At 48.7% G+C, this 19,624-nt stretch overlaps 1 protein-coding gene across 3 annotated transcripts in view; it reads left to right on the top strand.

Annotated features, from left to right (window-relative positions):
- The window catches only part of MDGA1 (MAM domain containing glycosylphosphatidylinositol anchor 1), a 144,253-nt gene that overhangs the window by 89,364 nt on the left and 35,265 nt on the right, over positions 1–19,624 (top strand). For all 3 annotated transcript variants that reach the window (XM_075750087.1, XM_075750085.1, XM_075750084.1), the window contains 2 exons: positions 931–1,200; positions 4,551–4,702. In XM_075750087.1, coding sequence (XP_075606202.1) covers positions 931–1,200; positions 4,551–4,702 — 422 coding nt within the window. The remainder of the gene's footprint in view (positions 1–930; positions 1,201–4,550; positions 4,703–19,624) is intronic.

Below are 19,624 nucleotides of genomic sequence, written 5' to 3'. Positions count from 1 at the left end.
ACACGTTGCGAGCAAAGCCATCTGTAATGAGCTGACCATGCCACTCAGCACGGCAACGTGAGCTCAATCAAGGGCTGCTTTTAATCCACTTAAGTGCAGCAAAGGGCCCAGAGGCTAAGAGTTGAGAACAGGTACCTGGAAAACACTGTCAAACAAGGGCTGCCAGGTGGAGGGGATACTCGTACGCTGTGTACACACAGATGCATCTGTGTCCCTGGGAGAGGGGACACTGTGCATGCAAGACTTTTGGGGCAGTATATGCACCACCTTCATCTGTGGTGAAGATGAATGTCGGGGAATTGTTGCCAGAGATAAAAATAGGACCCAGAGTCCCTGTAGCCAGTCCCTAATGTGTTATATTGATGTATTTGGGAGAGGCGCTTTAACACCCTTTCAGGTCTGTGCTCTGTGGGGACAGCCAGTGCGTATCCCTCCATCTGAACATGGTGTCCCTCATAAACCTGTCAGACCTTGACCAGAAGAACAGGAGTGTAACTGCTTAGGAGCATACCTGCCTGCTCTGGGAGTGCAGTTTATGCTGGGTACGAGGACTATGGTTGTTCTGATGAGGATCTGAGGACTGAATCCAACCTGTGGCCCTCAGCTGCTGGAGTTGTACTTCTCACGTGAAAGAGCAGGGCTTGGTAGCTCCTCCAAGCAGTGTCTCACCGTGGGATGAGTGCTTGCTAAAGGCCACCCCTACCTAATAAATGGGAGGGAGGTGGGAGGTAGCCACAGCCCAGTCAGAAGGGGATGTCAGATGACTATTGCTGCTTTTGGTTTGATGAAGCCTAGTTCGCACCAGAAAATAAATATCCTCTTGGAAATCATAGGTGCTTGTCTCCTCAGAGGCACCACCAGGGTGACCGTGCTGAGCGAGACGGCTGTTCCCTGACAGCGTCCCTGTCTGTTGCTCTGTTTGGTCTCCAGTCCCCCCCGTGGTGGAGCCGGCCTTCCAGGACATGCGCCAGGGCATGGGGCGCAGCGTCACCCTGCGCTGCACCATGCTGAAGGGCAGCCCCATGAAGGTGGCCACCTCCGTCTGGCGCTTCAACGGGACCCTTCTGGCGCAGCCCCTGGCAGAGCAGCAGGACTACTCGGAGCTGAAGGTGGACAGCGTGAGCCGGGAGACCAGCGGTAGCTATGAGTGCAGCATTTCCAATGACGTGGGGGTCTCCACCTGCCTCTTCCAGGTGTCTGGTAAGTCACAGGGCACACATTGGAGCGAGCTGTTGGATGCGGTCACGGAGGTGGGAAGCTTGCTCCCAATAAACTGGGGCCAGTACAAGCAACCTCTGCTGCCTCCTCTGTGCACGGCACTGTGTTCACAAGGGATGGCTTTCCATAAGCCAACAGGGAGATCTGCCTCCATCATTCAGGCAGTCCTGGGATGGACCTGGGGCAGTTGGTGCCAGCCACTGGTACATTTTAGCTGTGTTTGCTTGCCTGAAAGGTACAGGACTTAAGACTGCCTTCAGCTTTCAAGCTTGGACAACCTGTATCATAGATAAGTATTGACCAAGGGAGAGTGAAAGGCCCCAACAGGCTCCAAAATATCTGATTTCTCCTTTAAAAACAAACAAACTGTATTACGTGTTTCTGTACCTTCCCTGTGTCTCCTGTCTGTCTGTGTCTCACGATGCCTGCTAGGACAAACATGAGCTGGGAATAGGTACTGGTACTCAGTGGAATTGCTGCTCACAGTTTTCTGTGAATCCAGCAGGCACCATAACAGGATTCCTCTTCAGCACCTGCAACTGCAAAGAGGGATGGCAGAGTTATAGCATTTAAAACCACACATCTGACCTAGCCTCTCCAGCTGATCATTAAATCTGCTTTTCCCATGACCCCAGATTTGACTTGGGCACCAGTTTCTCGACAAGGTCTCCAATGAAGTTGCCTTAGTAAGCAATAAATTCAGCCAAAATACTGGGTTTTCAGTCCAGGGCCAATTTATAATACTTTTCAAGTCAGGGCTGAACAAATGAGAATAAATAACATCCAAAGAGGCCTGATTTTGAAGCAAATCTTTCCTAGGGTTTGGAAAAGCTCAGGTATGCTGTAACTCTGAGATGCTCTCAGAAACGGGGAAGCCCAGACTACTTCTAGTGTTTGGGCCTCTTTTCAGGACCTTGCTCTCACCCCTTGAGATTTCCTGGAATTTGTCTGGCAGTGGATTTTGCTTGAGAGCTTTGGCCCTCTCTACCCTTTCTTCATATGCTTGCAACTTTCATGTCATTAAGTGATGGCAAATCATATCCCACTCTGAGCCACCAGAGCAAACTGTGTCCCTAGCAAGCTTGGGAATGCTCCCAGGATCTGAATTTCTTGCTGGAAGTAGTAACAAATACATTTTACCACCTGGTGTGCCATGCTGTGCCCCACAAGAGAAGATCCCCTCAGCAAAAAGCAGCGTTCATCCCTAGAGAGCACTCATCAGGAAAGCAGCAAGCATTTATTTTCCTGCATCCCTTCTCTGTTTCCAAGGCATTGATATCTGATGGTGGCTTTTTAGCTCCAGACTTCTCTGCCTGTGTCCTGGACAGTTACAAAGCAATTAGACCTTCTGAGCCTGTAGAGCAACCTGACAAATAATCCAGTGGCTAGGCTGTTGTGCTTGGCCTCAGGACCACTGGAGTTTTAATTCCCATCAGCCACAGCCATCCTGTGGGAGCAGGGGGGGATGGCATAGTCTGTTTCTGGTCCTTCTCTGTGAAAGAAGGACCATAAACTTTCCTATCTGACAGGGAGGTAGTGACTCATTTGTGACTGTGAGGTGTTCAGATGTACTGGAAACAGAGTTCATAAATCTGCCCAGGATGGGATTAGTTTCTTCTATGGATGTGAGATTAGCGTTCTGAGGTGTTTGGGAAGGATAGCGAGACATCCAACCCGCTCCCCTTGAGCAGGTTATCAGGGCAGCCCATACTGGTCGCCACCTGCACTCCCACTAGCCCCAAGCACAGAAAAGCTGTGAAAGATGGAGTGAGTAACCTTCAGCTCTTCCTGTCAGCTGTAAGCAAAAGACAAAACTTTCCAGCAATGGTAAAAGTTTCCAGAAAGGAAGTTCCAAAAGTATCTCGATGTGCTGCATTTCTGTTAGAAGGTTTGTTGGGTTTTTTTTAGCTTCCGTTTCCATCTTGGAGTCAATTAATAAGGAATTAATATCATGCAGGATGATGATTATCATCAGTTCTGATTTTATTTCGGAATCCATTACAAAGCTTGACTTCCACAGTCAATACAAGTTGAATAAGCAGCAATTAGTCTCTGAGGTGGTTCTGAACTTCTTGCTTGTGCAAAAATTCAAGTCAATAAAAATAATAAGAAAAAAAGGACTTGGAAATAAACATCAATATTATCCATCTGAGTTCATAAAAAATAAGCATTGAATCCTTTTGAGCCTAATTATAACGACATAGAATGGCAGGGCCTGTGATTCAAGTGGAAAGGTGCAAACAACTGCCTGGTGGAGACAGTGTTTATGCCAGTTCTGCTCTCTGGCATCCCTTGCTGCCCAGGCTTCTTTCTGGTCTGTGCAGGTCCAGATTGGACCTGAACCCAGAAAGGAGCGTTTTTGTTCAGGTCCAGTTCCTGCCTAGCCCAGGACAGGACCTGCCAAAAACTGAAGTGCACAGGGTGAAATGAAGGTAATTTCAAATAGGGTAAAACCACATGTGGTTAAGGGCTCAAGTTGCTTCTGGGCCCTGTGCGTTAGTCCACCAGTTTCTGGGCTGCATGGCAGTAGCCTTCGAATTCTGTTTGGTAGTGGTTCAGGACAGCAGCGGCTGGGGAAATGACAGGAAATCCCTTCTTCTTTGAATCATCCAGTTTCTCTCTGGTATATCGTTTCTCCTGTCTTTTCCTTCCTCCTGCTGCCCTCTGTTTTTTAAGGGGAGACGTGGGTTTAGAAAAAGATATCTCCACCCATGCAAAAGCTCCCGCTGTTTTTACTCAGGCTGAGGTCAGCATCCTCTTTGCTGCCGAGTTGACTGTCGTGTTACAAAGAGGCTGGGGCACTGTGTTGCCGAGGCAGGGGAGATGCAGAGGGAGCAAGGTCTCCTTTTTAATGCCATGGTCCCTGTGTGATAAATAACACTTTTCCTGTGACCTACTGGCCAAATGATCTCTCCTCAGGGTTTGTTAGCAGGAGACTCTGTAAAGCAGCAGATGAAACAGGAGAAATGCCAGTTTAAAGCTGTTACCTCAATCTTAACTACAAAGTAAGAGAGAAAAGATTAGAGCTGGTTCCAGCTGAAGAACTGAAGTTGTTCCCGCCTTCTTTGGTGTCGGTCATGCCCCACTGGTACTGCAGGGCTGCTAACCCTCCCAGTAGTTCAGCTGTGAAAGCAGTAGTGATTCACAGAGAACGATAGCACAACAGTGCAACACCAGCTACAATAGTAAAGGTGTCCATCATGTCAAAGGCAAGTGGATGAGCTGGGCAAGTGGAGCTGTTGCACTCTCACCACATCTCTTTGTAATTTATGTTCCCCTTGATCCCCCTCTTCTACTTTCCTTCCTCTTTTTTTTTTTTTTCTCCACTCCAGCCAAAGCTTACAGCCCAGAGTTTTACTATGACACTCCCAACCCCACCTTGAGCCAGAAGCAATCCAAGAATTACTCTTACGTCTTGCAGTGGACACAGAAGGAGCCCGATGCTGTGGATCCCATCCTGAAGTACCGACTGGAAGTCCGGCAGGTAAGGTCTGCTCTTCTGGAGCCTTAGCACGTGCCCTTGGGAAGAGGAACCTCTCAGGGGGCAGTTACATTGACGTCTCCTTGCCGATTAAGAGCTGAAGGTGATGAAATTGCCACATCCAGATGGTCTTGCACCTTCCCCACCGAATGGAAGAGACAGGCCAAGTGCGCAGCTCAGCATTCGTTTTTACATCTGGTGTTGGGTATGATCGAGAGCTTTCAAAGCCCTGCTGCCTCCCATCGGACTGCTCATGCTCAGTGTTTTGAATGGGGTTTTAATGTGAACAAAACGCCACAGTCATTAGTAGGTATTGTAGATTTTACAGGCCAAAGATTCAAGCGAGTGGAATTCCATCCTCCTCACTCATATGAAATAAAGGGAATAAGCTGAAGAGCTCTCCAGGCAGGAACTGCAGGAAAAAGTCATCGACTGTTTGTGTTGCAGAAGGGCTTTCATACTGTCACAGTAATGAAGCTATTTGGACTGTATAAACTCTGCAGGGGAAGAGAAGTGGGTTTCAAGGTTTCTGAGTCTAAAGAGAAATCATATCAGAGGGTGGAGGGGGAGAACTGAGGGAAATCTGAAGAGATCACTTGTTGGAGAAGGTTAGGGAAAAGAGTCTGATGTTTTTAAAGAGCACGTTAACCTAGTAGGATTACTTTGATCCACAGTCAGCAAAGCTCTCACGTTCAACATTTTTTCAAAATATGGACACTTAACATTGGTGGTTCTTGCCATTCAGTGATAGCTTGGAAGCAAATGCATTTTGCAAGGAAAAGTTTGTTTACTGTAGACAGAAAACAAAATAATTAAAAAGATCCAAATGTCTCTTTTGTCTAGTTCTGCACAGTAGGCTCCAGTTTTATGTCTCTGATTGTGAGCTCTCTGGGGTGGGACAGCCTTTGTTTGTTACTCAAACCATGCGGAGCACATTGTCAGTGCTTAATAATAATACAGGACACAGGGGAGCCTCTAATAATGAAGGCAGTTTGTCATAGTACCCCTTCCCTCTTGGCTGAGTTTTGCTATTATCAGCAGTGCAATTCAATGAACTAATTTGTGATTTTTATCCTTCTCCAGTGATGTTGAGGGTTTTTCCTTTTGTACAGTGCCTAAAAGTAATCTTGGATCTGTTCCTCATTGAGCTCCTACTGAAAGGGATCAAGAAAAGGGAAAATCACATTTCTGCTTTAAGTTATGACATGAAGGAGGCTGAGTGCCCATGTGAATTTAACCCTCCCTGGTTTTGTTCATATCCCATCGGTTACTGCTGTTAATGTTTCTTTTGCAGCATTACTACATAGCTGTGACTATTCAGTGATGTGTTTTAGAGGAGTGTTGTATCGCAGCCCTGCTGTAGCCCAGTCTCACGTATGGGCAGTGTCTTAGAAATGGCTACAGGTGCCACTGTGGTGGTGTCTGAATAAGGGAGGGCAGAGAGAGGAGGAAGCAGAGAAGTTTTGTTCCCTCTTCTGTCAAGTACAAGCAGGAAACACTCTGGAAAAGGCTTTCATGTAATTGCCTCCTCCTGGCCCTCCTCTGATGAAGACACTTGCATTTCATGGTGAGGTCTCCGCCCCCATGTGCCATATACTGAGGTCTCACAGAGCCCTTTTCCTTTCCTTTCCTTGTCCCAGAGGAGCCTTGTGACACGTCCCGACCTTTCACTCTTTCCCTTGCGCCGTCACCCTCGTCCACATCCCGCAGGCTTTGCTGCTTCGTTGCACCTTCTCTGTGCTGCACTGAGCTTCGTGTCCTGCTGTTCCATCATTGGACTGCAGAACACGGTGACATTACTGAATACAACCCTGAAAAGCTTAAAAGCTTAAAAACATTGCTGGCTGGAGAGCTTTTAAGAAAGGGGATTTGTCTGCCTGAATGAGGAGCCACTGTTTGCCTGTGCGCCCTCCTCACTGGATACGCTAGCTTCCAGGCACTGGCCATGGTGGCACAGAAATCCTCCTAGAGAGCTAGGATTGCAGTGGAAGTATTCTCCTCAGATGAAAACAGGCCTTACACGCGGCCAGTCACGACTGATTTATTGCCAGCATCAAGCTGATGAAAGCTTACCCAGCCAGCCAACTCACCTTCTCCTCCAGCTCTGGGAGCTCCTCAGCCTCAGTGGTTGGTGGCAGGTGCTCTTCAGCACCTTAAGGATGAACAGGCAGGAGCAGCATGCACTCTCAGGGTGGTGAGGGGTTGTCTAGAAGACATTAACTCTTGATGAGCTGGAATCCAAAGGGCAACCAGCTGGGATGCCCATTGGTTGTAAAATGTTTTGCTGCTCTCCACAGTTTGCTTGGAGAGCTCTTGGCATATGTAGTATGAAGATCCCTAAGTAGCAGGATGCTTTGCAAGGCACCTGGGAACCCTTGAATTAAATTTGCTTGCTGCAGCTGCTGAAAATGGGGTTGGGTGAGAGTCAAAGTGCTGTTTATTAATTGGCTGGTGCTGTGGCTCCTCCAACTCTTCCTGTTCAACAGCTTCTGAGGGCTGGTTGGGCATTCCTGGGGGGATTGCAAGCAGTCTGGGGGGAATTTGGTTTCCTAAGCAATGCATGGGGGCTCCCAGCAAGATGAGCAGGTGCATTTCCACAGGAGCTGATTGTTCCCAGTGCTGAGGAGCAGGCTAGCAGCACAGCAGATGTACCAGTTCCAGGAGAATAAGAATTAACCTTCGATTAAAACCAAATAAACAGCCTGACAGCTTGGAGCCACTGACCCAGGCAAAGCACATACGATAGCAATGTGGAGCAAGCTTCTCGTAAAGCCTCTGTTTTATGTCTTGACAAATAGGCTGTTGTTTCCTGAAGTACATCGGTCAGGTGGGCTAGGCAGTGGCTTTGTGTTGAGTGGCAATTCAGAGGGGAAAACATCCCCACTGAGGAACTGCAGGGGCCTCACAGACACCTGTCCTTGGTGGCTTGGGAGGTTTGTCCTTTCTTGCTCCGAGACAACTGATACAAATGCCGACCACCTTACTTCACCTTAGCCAGTGAACTTAATGAGTTCACAGCCTTGGGTGGTTTGGTTGTGGGCAGATGCCATGAGGCTTTTGGGGTATTTGTTTGCTCATCTTTTTTCCTTCCATGTGTTCTTGCAGCATAGAAAGGCACTGAGGCATTGCGCTCCAACTGAAAATGTTTTTCATTGCTTGGGGATTCAAAGCAGCCTCCCCAAACCAGATCTTTGCTTAAAAAATAAAAAGCCTTTTAAGTTGCTTGTTTCTCTCTGTGTATTTTATCCCCTCCCAGAGCTCTCCTCTAACATTAAAGAGAAAAGAAAAGCCATCTAATATTGCAAGCAGGTTGCATCCTGGAGGAAAGATCTGAGCTGGCCTGGTGGTTACGGTTACAGGGGATAGTGGCAGAATTACTGTGCACTTAATGAGCTGGAACCCATCTGTGACCTGAGGCTGCAGGAGAAAGAGGAAGGAGAAGGTATTGGTGCAGTAGGGAAGTTTAATCTTCGTTGTGCCCCTCAAGGAGACCTGAGGCTGCTGTCTCCTCCATACCTTCTGATACACAGGCTCGGGCCAGAACAGGGCCAGTTTAACACATTCCTGCCTTTTCCCTCCTCGGAGCAGGCTCAGCTCTACCTGCCAGACAGACCCCTGTAATTTGCACCGGGCCAAGCCCCAGACCCATTTGCTAAATTAGCTCACTGGGTTGTCACTTCAGATTAATTCCTGTCAGGGAGACCGTCTTTAATGAGAGTGGCCCTGTGCAATGCCTGAGTAATTGTATGGTCTCTCTGTTTGTACTTTCATCCCCTCCATGTTGGATAAACATCCCCTGCTGTCTACAAAACTCATCTGGGTTCCGGAGCTGGCTGCCGCTTGCCTCATCAGCCAGTCAGAGCAGCATTAATGAGAGCTGCAGCAGTGGGGAGCCGGGCTCACCGTGTGGGGAGGTGACAAATAACAGAGCAGTGTGGACAGACATAGGACAGGGGCGTTAGCAGGAATTTAATGATTGTGATTAGAGTGGAAGGTTAGCTCCACTGATGGCCAGCGCAGCGCAGCGGGAGAAGTTTTATGCTGAGGCCCATGGGCTGCAGATCTGTATCACTTCCTTTCTACCTCTGAGTTGTTCTTTTGCTCTCCTCTGAGCCCGCTTCAGCAGCGTCTGTCAACTGATGCCTGTCTTTGGCTTCATTGCTGCGCAGAGCTGGATGCTGCTCCAAGGACACGCAAACCCAGGCAGGGACATCTCTCACTCGCTCCCTTCACACCAAGCAGGGGTGGTACTACTCGAAAGGGAGGATGAGCAAGCAGTACGCCAGCCCATAGTCTTTTACATAAGTGTTTAGTTGAGAACACTGTTAACTCGCACCACTGCGCTTCCCCTATTCGTGCAACACCATGGCTTGATGAACTCATGTGTGTGGCCCTTGGCCCATGAAGAACCCAGCCTAGTGAAGTTGGATGCATCTTCCAATGCTTGTAAGCAACCCTGTGATAACATAAACAGTTAGTTTGGGCAATCAGGGTAGAACAAACTTCCAGAGCAAGTTAATCCACCCAGCCCTGCACTCATCAGGAGTGAGAACATTCATGCCAAAAGCTTGTCTCCTCCCATCTTCAGCAGTAGGCAGTGCCTGGAGAAGAGTATAAAAAAGACACATGCACAGTATTGCTTTCTCTGCCTCTAAATATTTTAAGCCCACTTGTTTATTGGGCCCCAGGTTAGGAAGGGCTGTGAATACAGAAAGGCAGTGTTCCCGAGCAGGTCATGGTGTACCTGAGTGGGTGGTGGCCCTTGTCACAGCCCAGCTCTGTGCTCTGGGAAATGAACAAAATCCCTTTTCTTTTGCAGATGCAGCTTTGGCTTCAGGCAAAGCTTCTCAGGAAACTGAGCAGCCAGTGTCTTAGGGGGTGGCCTGAGGGCTGCACATCGGGGCCGGGGGCATCCCAAGAGCTAGGAAAGATGACAGCTCTGCACAAGCAGGCAGAGGTGACTGAACTTGCTTTACAGACCAAGGGGCTAACATTTTGCTGGCTCCAGGGGATTACATGCTGTCTGGGCAACGCTGCCATCACCATGGTAACCACCTGACGCAGGGCTGCCGACAGGCCTGGGTCCATCGCCCTCATCCCGCTGCTCTGTGGGCACCGTGTCCCCAGTGACCCCATCCTGTGCATCCCCCCACTAGTGATGCAGTGGGGTTTTAAGTTGGGGGATGCTGCAGGAGGTGAGGAGGTGATATAGTGAGGTTTTAGGACAGCTTAGCTAAAAAGCAGCCAGGGCTGTTTTCCTAACTCCTTCTCATAATTGAAGATGAAAACCTTAAAGGATGGGATTGTGACTTGTAAAATGTGACCTGTGCTGCACTCACCTGGTGTTACCTGGAAAAAGGGAAAGGGCTTGTGGTGCCACGTCCACTGAGTAATCCTCTTACTGAGAGGCTGTTTAACTGGACAGCCTGGTTTGGTGCCCCAGTGCAGTGCACAGACAGGGCACATCGAAAAGGGACGTGTGAGTCCCTTTTTCTTTCCTCCTCCCTGATAGAGCATCACAGTCCCAGCCGGATGCACCGAGGAAGGGAGTGTGACTTCCCAGGAAGCAGCGGATGGTGGCCCTGGCTGCATGTGAGATGCTGCATGGATCAAAACTCTCGTGGGGCGTGACAAATGGCACATCCCTTTACTGTTTATTATTTCACTTGATATGGGTTGTGCTGGTCCAGTCTCACTGGTGTTAGGACTGGGGACTGCAGTGACTTGGCCTCCCAATGTTCCCAGGACTGAATCTCAAAGCTGACCTTCTGTCGTAGAATAGCTCATAAGTCACGTCTGCCGGACAGCCTCTTTGATCCTATCATCTTTTTTGCCTGCCTTCGCTGCCAGTTTGCTGTCTGATCACAGGCTGCTGTCGTATGGGACAACGTCAAATCAACGCAATTCCACCTGCCCGCTGAGCCATCTGCTGTAGCAGGAAAAGGTGGTTTTTTCAGCTCTAAATCTCCCCTTTCCCCCACTGATGCACTCTTCTTTTTTTTTTTTTTTTCTATTTCAACTTTTGTTCAGGCAGTGAGAACAGGCAGATTACATTTGTGCTCTCAAGTCAATTACCTTCAGTTGTGCTAGTGGCATATGTGATGCCGTGCAGAACTCAGCCCTGAGGGAGGTGGAAAAGGATGCAGAAAGAAGCCAGTGTGTCAACAGGAGGTGTGTTTGGCAGATAGTTCCAACAGCCATCATGGTGCAAAGCCATGGAAAGCAAGAGAATGGAGAGGTGACATTGCCTTTTTAGGCTTCAAGAGGAGGAGAGTTTTGGGACATGCAGTGGGATTGAGTGGCAGCCACACACTGGTGGAAGGAGAGCTGACTGATCAATAGCATTTGATAGACAAGCTGTGCTTGAAGCTTAATGAGACTTCTGTGTGGGACCTGGGGGTAAAACAGCAACTTTGCCACAGGCATCTGGGAGCAGAGAGGGCAGAATCCTGCCGCAGCTGTGTTCTTTGCTGCCTGAAAATGGGACACAATGTCAGTCACTGCAGCTGACAGCACATTGAGACATCTCTCTTTTCATCCCTAGCAATCTGTCATGGGGTATGATGTGTTGATGAGACCTGCTAGAACAAGGTCTTTTCTACCTGTGCTGTAAGGGAAGACTCCAGGACAGCTGGATGTTTGGTGGGGGTGGGAAACAAGGAGCTTTTTCCACATTTCATGTTTTTTTCACCCAATGGAAAGGAAGAGAGTTTCTTCCTGGGCATGACTCACTGCAGGCGGAGGTGTCTGCCCAGCCATGGTGGTTGTTATCCCTGTCAGGCAGAGGATCAGTGTGATTCCTACAAGGCTGGCCAGGGAAGCTCGATACAGGCCTGACTGGCACCGATGGGTCAGGTGAGTTCAACAGAAATGGCTGGGAGCTGTGGGATGAGGTTTCCCCCTTAGGTCTGCCTCACATCTTCCAATGCCGCTATTGAGACTTCCCTTTTTTCTACAAGAGCTTAACAAACAATCCCTAACTAATGAATTAGTCTGATTAATTCTGTCTTTTTGCAAATTGCTCTTCAGTATGATTCATAGTTTTCCTGAGCTGGTTATCCCTGGTCCACAGATCATTTGCAGACAGTTAGTTGGGAAAATTGGTAATATGAGTGGTGGCAGGTTTGTTATGCCTCATGGTACCATTTCTCTTCTCTGATTATCCAAAGTATGTAAGGTAACCTGCCCAAACCATGGTAGCTGAAGTTTTTACAAGGTGGCTTGCCATTCAGAAGGTGCCTTGCAGCAGAGATTTTGTCTTAGTCTTTTCATGAGCACTGCTCCTAATGCAATTCAAGTTCTTGACTGTGCAAGGGAGAAAGCGGGATATTGTTTAGCTTTCCCAGTGCAAGGGAATAATTAAAAACAGTTTTCCCACTCTTAGCTCTGGTTGGAATAGTTACAGTGCCTGAGAAGAACAGTACAGATAATCTCTCTGGAAAGGCTCATATGATCTTAAAGCACATCTAGTAGCAAAATCTTATCTATCTCTAGCTCCTAACACCACTGTTCAGTGCTCATTCAGGCTAAGGAGAATGTGAGAGAAGAGATAATCACATTCCCCCCAACCAATGTACCCCTCATATCAGCCTTGCAGGCTTGCGATGTTGTTTTCACACCATTGTGCCTGTTTGTATCCAGCAGGCTGTTGGCTTGTGTTTTACAAAGCTGAGCACAGGATGAAAAATGCTTGCCAGGTATCAAAGATAAAAGTGAGTGCTTTGTGTGCATCTCTTATCCGCACTCCTTTGGTGGCTTCAAGGGGTACATGCTAGTTATTGAGTCTTTCTGAGAGTCCCTATAGATAGGCTGTGATGCAGCTTCCTCCCATTTACTCTGCTCATCTGTTGTTTTCAATAGACAGCCCATGTTCGTCCTACTGCTTCAGAGTCTTTTCTTTGTGCACCTTCTTCACCTTCCCTGTTCTCCCTCCTATTTCCCACCTCTTCTTTCTTTTGTTTCTGTTTCCTTTTTTGGTTTTGTTCTTGGTTTTGGGTTTTATTCCTGGCTCTCCCTTCCTAGAACCTGTTGGAGATAAGAGGAGAGTGTGAGCGGAGAGGGAAGGGTTTGGAAGAGAGACGTCGCCTCTCTCGTAGCTAGTGACAAACAGGCAGGAATAGGCACTAGATAGATGTTTTGACTGTGTTTCATAAAGAAATGAAACGTACAGAGTCACGCTGCCAGTGCAGGCAGCATGGAGCAATGTGAAGGGCTTTATGGCTCTCCCTGTGTATGCTGTGCTGCCTGCCTCTTCTTTACTAGAGACAGGACTGCAAATGCAGTCGAGTTAGGGGTGGCCTATACGCTCTGGAACGATACTTACCTATATATCTTCATTACATGTACCAGACTGGGAAGTCCAGAGTCCCATACAAAGGCTATTTCTGCTCCAGTAGGCAGTGGCCCCATCCTTTATTAATTGCTGGTTTTAAGGGTAAAGGTGCCCTAACAGAGGGCTCTGCCAGGGTCTGTAGAGAACCCAAGAAAGGAAGTGTGGGAGATGGCAAGTCCTTTTGGTGGAGCATGTCTCCCTTGTAAGTTACAACCATTTTATAGACAAAATGGCTCAGAGCTCCACCTAAGTGTAGCTGGGCAAACTTGGGCTATGCAGAGCCAGAATGCTTTTTCCTTCTGGAGCCAGAAGTGCTGACGGCATGGTGCATAGACATGTACATGGGTCTGGCTGCAGGCAGTCGTGTGCAGTGCAAGGAAATGGGTGGAAGAGGAGCCTGTGCTCACTGAGATTAGGGATGGGTTTAAAGTTGGATCCAGTAAGGCACCGAGCAGTGCTGATTTCCAGATGTGAGGCTCAAAAGAGACTGGAACCATTGCTCTCTGCAGGAGAGGGTTGTGGAGCAACATGAGGGATATTGTCCCTTATTCAGCTTATGCCCATGCTGCAGACGTAGGTGATTTCAGGCTCTGCAGTGCATAGTTGTGTACGGGTAGGATCTTGCAGCAGCAGTGTAGAGCTTCCAGTCTGAACAGAAGGACTGCGTGTGCCTTCAGGATTGAAGATATGGCTGTGAGACAGTAGAGGAGAGATAACAAGCATGGCTAGACATACACGTAACCTGTCTAGCTCAGTACAAACCACAGTGGCTCCTTGCACAGACTGGGGAGTGCATGGCTCTCCCTCCCTTCCCACCCATCACCAAATTCAGGTGCTAGTTTTCCCCTTTTTTCCTCTAACTCTGGGGTTCCCCTCCTCAGGATGTGTAGCTGTGCGATGCCCCAGTGAGCCCATGGCTCATGAAGTTGCCAGTCGTGCTGTGTCTCAGTTAAGGCTTTTACTTGACTGTTTCCCTGACAGAGTGAAGATTAGGTCTGTTCTTCTTAGACCAGGGAACATATGCTAATAAAATACATATTGCTTTCTGATCAGCCCCTAATGAAAGACATTATTGAAGAGTGTGGAACAAGCACTTACAGTAATTCATGACAGCACCAATTTGGCTTCGCTGGGAAGCTGTAAACCTCTGCTCTTGGCACCTAATGAGGATGGGCAGCTGATTGCATGTACGAGAGGAAGAGAGAGAGACTGTCTCCTGGCTTGGGTGGCTCCAGCTGTCCTCGGTAGCCACTGAAGGTCACAGTTGCTTCTCTCTTTGGAGCTGGGGATGTTTCAGCCCAGAAAGGGAGCATCCCGATAAGGACAATTTAGAATTAAAAGCTTCCAGGACTCCTCATTTGGACTGAATAATAGATTTGCTTTGGCCATCCATGCTTGCTTAACCCCAGGATCTGAACCTGTGTGCTTGACTGATGAACAACATAGGCATGAATTTGAGTTCACTGGTGTGCTTGTCTGGCAAATGCCAATTTTATGTTTGCAATGTGATTATTTGCTCTGGGAACACCTAATGAGTAATGGTTATCAAGCAAGGAAAATGAAATAAATCCAAGTTTAAACTTACCCTAGCCCTTTAACTGATGCTGTTAATGCTTGACATCATTTCTATCTAAGATGGTGATGAAGTACTAACCCAGAAAAATGTTTTAATCCAATCGGACAGGCACAGGAAATTTGATGAGAGATTATAAAGAAACATCACAGTGACTGTCTTCATATCCAAACCAAATTTCTCCACTCCCCACAATTTACCCAAATGGCTTTTCCAGAGTGGGTAGGCATCTTCCCCAGCCAGAGAATCCCCTGTTAAGATTGCGCTGCTCAAATTTTGTGCAGTTGACTCCAGGTTGGGAGGCAATGACACCTCAGGATATCATAAGGAAGAACTGAAAGATGGAAAACTACTTGAGTGGTTCAGGTGGGAGGAAATGCAGTGGTACAAATGCAAGGTCACGCACGTGGAGAGTGCTGTCAGAGGAATCTGTACATGCTAGGAGCTCATCAGTGGGAAATGACTGAAGTGGAGGAACGATATGGGTGAGTTGACTCTGAGGAGCTGCTGGTAATATGCAGGTGTGAGAAAGGTGTACTCCTAGGTGAACCTGAGGTACTTCCAGGCAAGGTGGAGAGGTGCTACTGCATCCTATATACAGGGCTGGGATACCGAACTCCAGCAAGTGGGATCATGCAGAAAAGGATTATAGAGTCTATCAGGGAAAGTGAGCATCTGTGTTACAAGAGGAGGCACAGAGTGCTCAGCTTGTTTAGCCTAGCAAAGCAAAGGCTGAGAGGTGGTGTGATTGCTGTCTATAAAAACATCAGGGGGTCAAGCAGCAGGGAGGGAAAAGAGCCATTTAAGCTAAAGGACAATATTGGCACAAGATCAACTGGGTGCAAGCTGCTTGTGAATAAATTCAGGCTGGAAATGAGAACATTAGGGCGGTCAGGCTCTGGAACAGCCATCCAGCGGGAGGAGCAGGCCAAAAGGGAACAGCTTTTAAGATGGGATGTTGTACATTCATAAAATGAATAAGCAGGGGTAGTCCCTGTGGTGACAGGGGACTGAGCTCTGTCACCCAGGAGTGTGCTTCTCCTGCTGTGTCCCTGAACGTGGCTGTGCTTTTCCCTCCTCTGAACTCCTGGAGGATAGGAGGCAGCTGCCAGTGCAGAGGGGTTTTATCCCTCTGCCAGAATACTGAGAGCAAGAATCAAATCTGTGGTGTTCAATTGCAATGTCAAAACCAAACCATCTTCCTCTGCTTTGCCCTGTGGTGCCAAGGTGACTTCAAGGACTAGAATCTCAATCCATTGCTGTGTGTCAGAAAGTGAGTGGAAAGAAGTGGGAGAGAAGGGCCAGATTTATGGCACATTTTTCCATCATTGTGGAAAATATTGGAGCCTCATGTTCAGGAGAGGTTCCTAAAATTCCCTGTCCCCACCTCCCTCCTGCCCCTGATTCTGAGCATTTTTCATTCCTCTTTTCTCAAGGAATTTGCAATTATCTTACTTCTACCCATGGAACTCATCTCCTGGACTTTCATTCTCCAGCAATGGAGAGTGAGTCTGGCCCTTGGATAATTTGCTCTCAATCTTTGACACTGTAAACTCTGAGCCACATAAATCCTGTCATCATCATTTCCTTTTTTTTTTTTTTAAACTTTAAGAAGTCCATGGCTTCTAAACTCTTTGAAGTTACCTCTCCAAGGCAGCCTGTAGATTTGGAGGTGCATTTGGGGCAGAAATTGAGGGCAAGGCATGTCTGCTGAGGGTATTTTGCATTGCAGAGCCCCATATTCATCCCAGGAGTTGTTACCAGTGCTATAGCAAAGCTCAGCCCCTTCCAGTCCCTAGGATGGGGTGCTTGGGAGTAATCTTTCCTGGCTGTCACCAGTTTAAGGCCTCAGACGCTGCCAGTCCCATCATGTTGAGGGCAATGGTGCGATTGTTTCTGGTCTTTGTGAACAGTACTCCCTTTGGCAGGGAGCAGCTGTGTCTTAGCTGGACTTTGTTGGGATGAGTTCATGGCAGTCACAGCCACAGGGGAAATCTGATGTGAGATGATGTCTGCAGCACTCTAGGACAGAGATATATAATGTGTCCAAGACTCCTGGCAAACAGGCTGAACTGGTAAAAATGGGAGGCTTTTTCCCACCCTGAGTGGCATTGCCTGTCAGAGGAAAAGTGCCCTTCTGCTGCTGTCACCTTCTCCTGGCCCCTGGACCATGCTAAACAGGGATGTCTATGCCTGATGAGAAACTGGGCAGCTTGGCTGAGACAGACTGTTCTCCTAGGCACGAGAGAGACGGATGGCCTCACACCTACTGCTGCCAGGGCACTGAGCTTTGAAGACCACCTAGATTGCTGGTTTCTTGAAGAGTGCAGCCCACCAGCTGCATGGGCAGTTGAAGATTATTTTGTCCACATTATTGCCCCATGCTTTTTTCCGACCTTTTTGAGATACCTGTGCTTCCTGCACCACCAGGCTCCCCACAGCTCCCGGTCCTGTGCACATCCGCTCTCCAGAGTGTCCTGACTCTCACAGATGAGAGAGGAGGGCTGGGGTGGGGGGCACTCAGCCTAATGCCCCACAGCATTGGTCTATTGGGCTCCTCTGCAGAGCTGTATGGGGAGCAAGGAAGAGCCTGTCGGAGGGAGGGAGCCTGCATGCGAGGTTGCTGTGCCACACCAGCCTGCCTTCGTCTGCCGTCTCCTCTCCCCTTGGAGAGGCTGGTGTGGCTGGGGATGGGAGCTGGGAGCTTTCCCAGTGCCCCACGTCTGTGGTTAGCGGGCGAGGATGGAGTGGGAGTGTGTGCAGCCACCCTCGTCTTGTTTGCGCTGCAGGAAGGAGCAACCGGGGGAATTAGAATGAGGCTGAGAAAAAAGGGAGAGAGAGTGAGTGTGTGTGAAAAGGATTTGGAGGGAGATACTGCAAAGCAGAGCTAGCGCTCATGCCCTGAGCTGAGAAGTTGTTGAGGAAGCGGGACAAGTAAGGAGAGAGTGGTAGGAGTGAATAGCAATGCTGGGAAGCTGGATGCCCGCAGAGCAGTTCCTTTGCTCCAATCAGCTTGTTGGAGAATCGGTATGATTTTAATGTACGTTTTTCTAGCTGGTGTTTGCAACAATTCCCTGGGGCTTGCTGATGAAACAGGTTTTCTTTCTAATTTCTCCCTCAAACAAGCATGCAGCTGCTTGACGTGCAGCTGGTTGTGAGACCACATGTGTGGCTACGCAGGTCACGCCAAGTCCCAGCACAGGTAGGTTATCATGGTCTCGTGAATCCGTGCTGCGGTTTGTTGAGCAGGACTGGAATGTCAACTGTTGACAGATGTGTTTATTAATATCCTTTGGCTTTATTATGTCTGTTAGCTGATAAGTACCTGGTTTAAATATCATGCAGTCTGAAACAACATCCTTTTTTCCTTTAATAACCTACATAAAGAGAAAATGTCGATGTGGCAGTCTCATACTTCAGAGCCCTCTGCTGTGACAGCATCCCAGCTGGGATTGAAGCAGGGGGCAGGGGTAGTGTGGCATCCTGCTTTTCTTTCTGAGGCTCTTTGTGTATATTCCTGGACCATGAGCTGTCTCGGCTGGCCACAGTGGGTCAAGCACTCTCTAAGCATCATGAGCCAGCTCAGATGATAAGACGGGGCACTGGGCAGACAATACCTACCAACAGAATGTGATGGTGAGGAAAGAGAAAGGGCAGACCTAGTTTGCGGGTCCTGGAGGCTTGATGGCTAAGTACATGTGAGCATGTGAGTGTGCTCTCCTTTAGTCACTAATACTGCTTACAAGCGACAGGGGAAAGGGACAGGTTGCACACTGTGCGTGTGAATACATATGTCCCATGTGGAGCTGATTTTGCCCTTTGTAAGGTGTTTTTAGCAAATGCATTCTGTAAGAACATTCTCCCCTTTGCAGCCTGTGTGCTATTCACAGCCAGCTGGTGGCAACTGTGGGTTTGTTTGTTTTTTCCCTTCCCATCCCCTCCCTCTGATTATTGGAAATGAAAGGAGGTGAAGGCAGAGATGAGGCAGTGCATTGCACTGTGCTCTTGTTCTGGCCCCACTGGCAGCATCCTGAACCTGGTGATGAATGAGCTTGTTGCGTGAGATCCTCCACTGAGGCTTCAGCATCTCTAATAAGGTGGCCAGCATTTCACTGTCCTCTGTGCCTGCCTCTGCTTTATTAACTGCACCACAGCAATATTAAGCTGGAGCACTGGGCCAGCGTGATCAAGAGGAAGGAGGCTGAGGAGGGGATGGAGGGAAGAAGATACCAGGGTAGCATGGGAGAAGAGGACACATGGAGCAAGAGAATGAGGGCAACAGTGGGCAATTGAAGCAGAGGATTAAAAAATGGGTTCCTGCTGGACTGATGCATGCAGCTCTGCACAGACCTGCTGCTGGCAATCAGGGAGGCAAAGGTTGTTTAGGGAGGGGGAGGCAGAGCCAGACCTTGGCCTTAACGTCTCTGTCTGCTGGACCTGTGCTAGTGACTACAAGCTGGCACCTGCTCCACATGCTCCACATGCACACAGCAAGTGGCTAGCTGGACCTGTTCCCTTTTTCTCCCTTGCACTGATTTCATGCCCTTTGAGCTGTGCTGGCAGCACACCTGGCCCTTTCTCCTGATGGCTGTAGCTAGCCCAGGGGAGACATTTGGCCCATGCTGCTTTTCCCCCAGAAGAGCCAGTCTGTCCAAAGACATCCCGGGCCAGTTCTGTCAGGATGCCAGGACTGCAGGGACTGTAGTAAGGATGTGCGGAGGGCAGCCTTGCTGGCAGCCAGTTGCTGTGTCTGCCCATGTTGCAGGTCAAATAGAGACAGGACACAGGCTGAGAGAAGAGTTGGGTCCGAAGTATTTGGTGGAGGGAAGAGACCCTTGCAAAACTTTTCCCCTGTGCTCCGCGGGGAGGTACATGCTGGGCCCAGGCTCTGCCGTTACCATTACCTAGTGATCCAGGTCTCTCCTGGGAAGCAGGATGTGCCCCCTGGGGGGCCATATGTGCCTTTATTAATTTCTGTTTCATAGCCATGTCTGGGTGGCAGCCAGATATTTATTTGGTT

This window comes from Balearica regulorum, chromosome 3 (genome assembly GCF_011004875.1).
Source record: "Balearica regulorum gibbericeps isolate bBalReg1 chromosome 3, bBalReg1.pri, whole genome shotgun sequence".
Lineage (NCBI taxonomy): Eukaryota > Metazoa > Chordata > Aves > Gruiformes > Gruidae > Balearica > Balearica regulorum.
The sequence above is the reverse complement of the archived record's forward strand: the minus strand, read 5'-3'. Positions and strand labels throughout refer to the sequence as shown.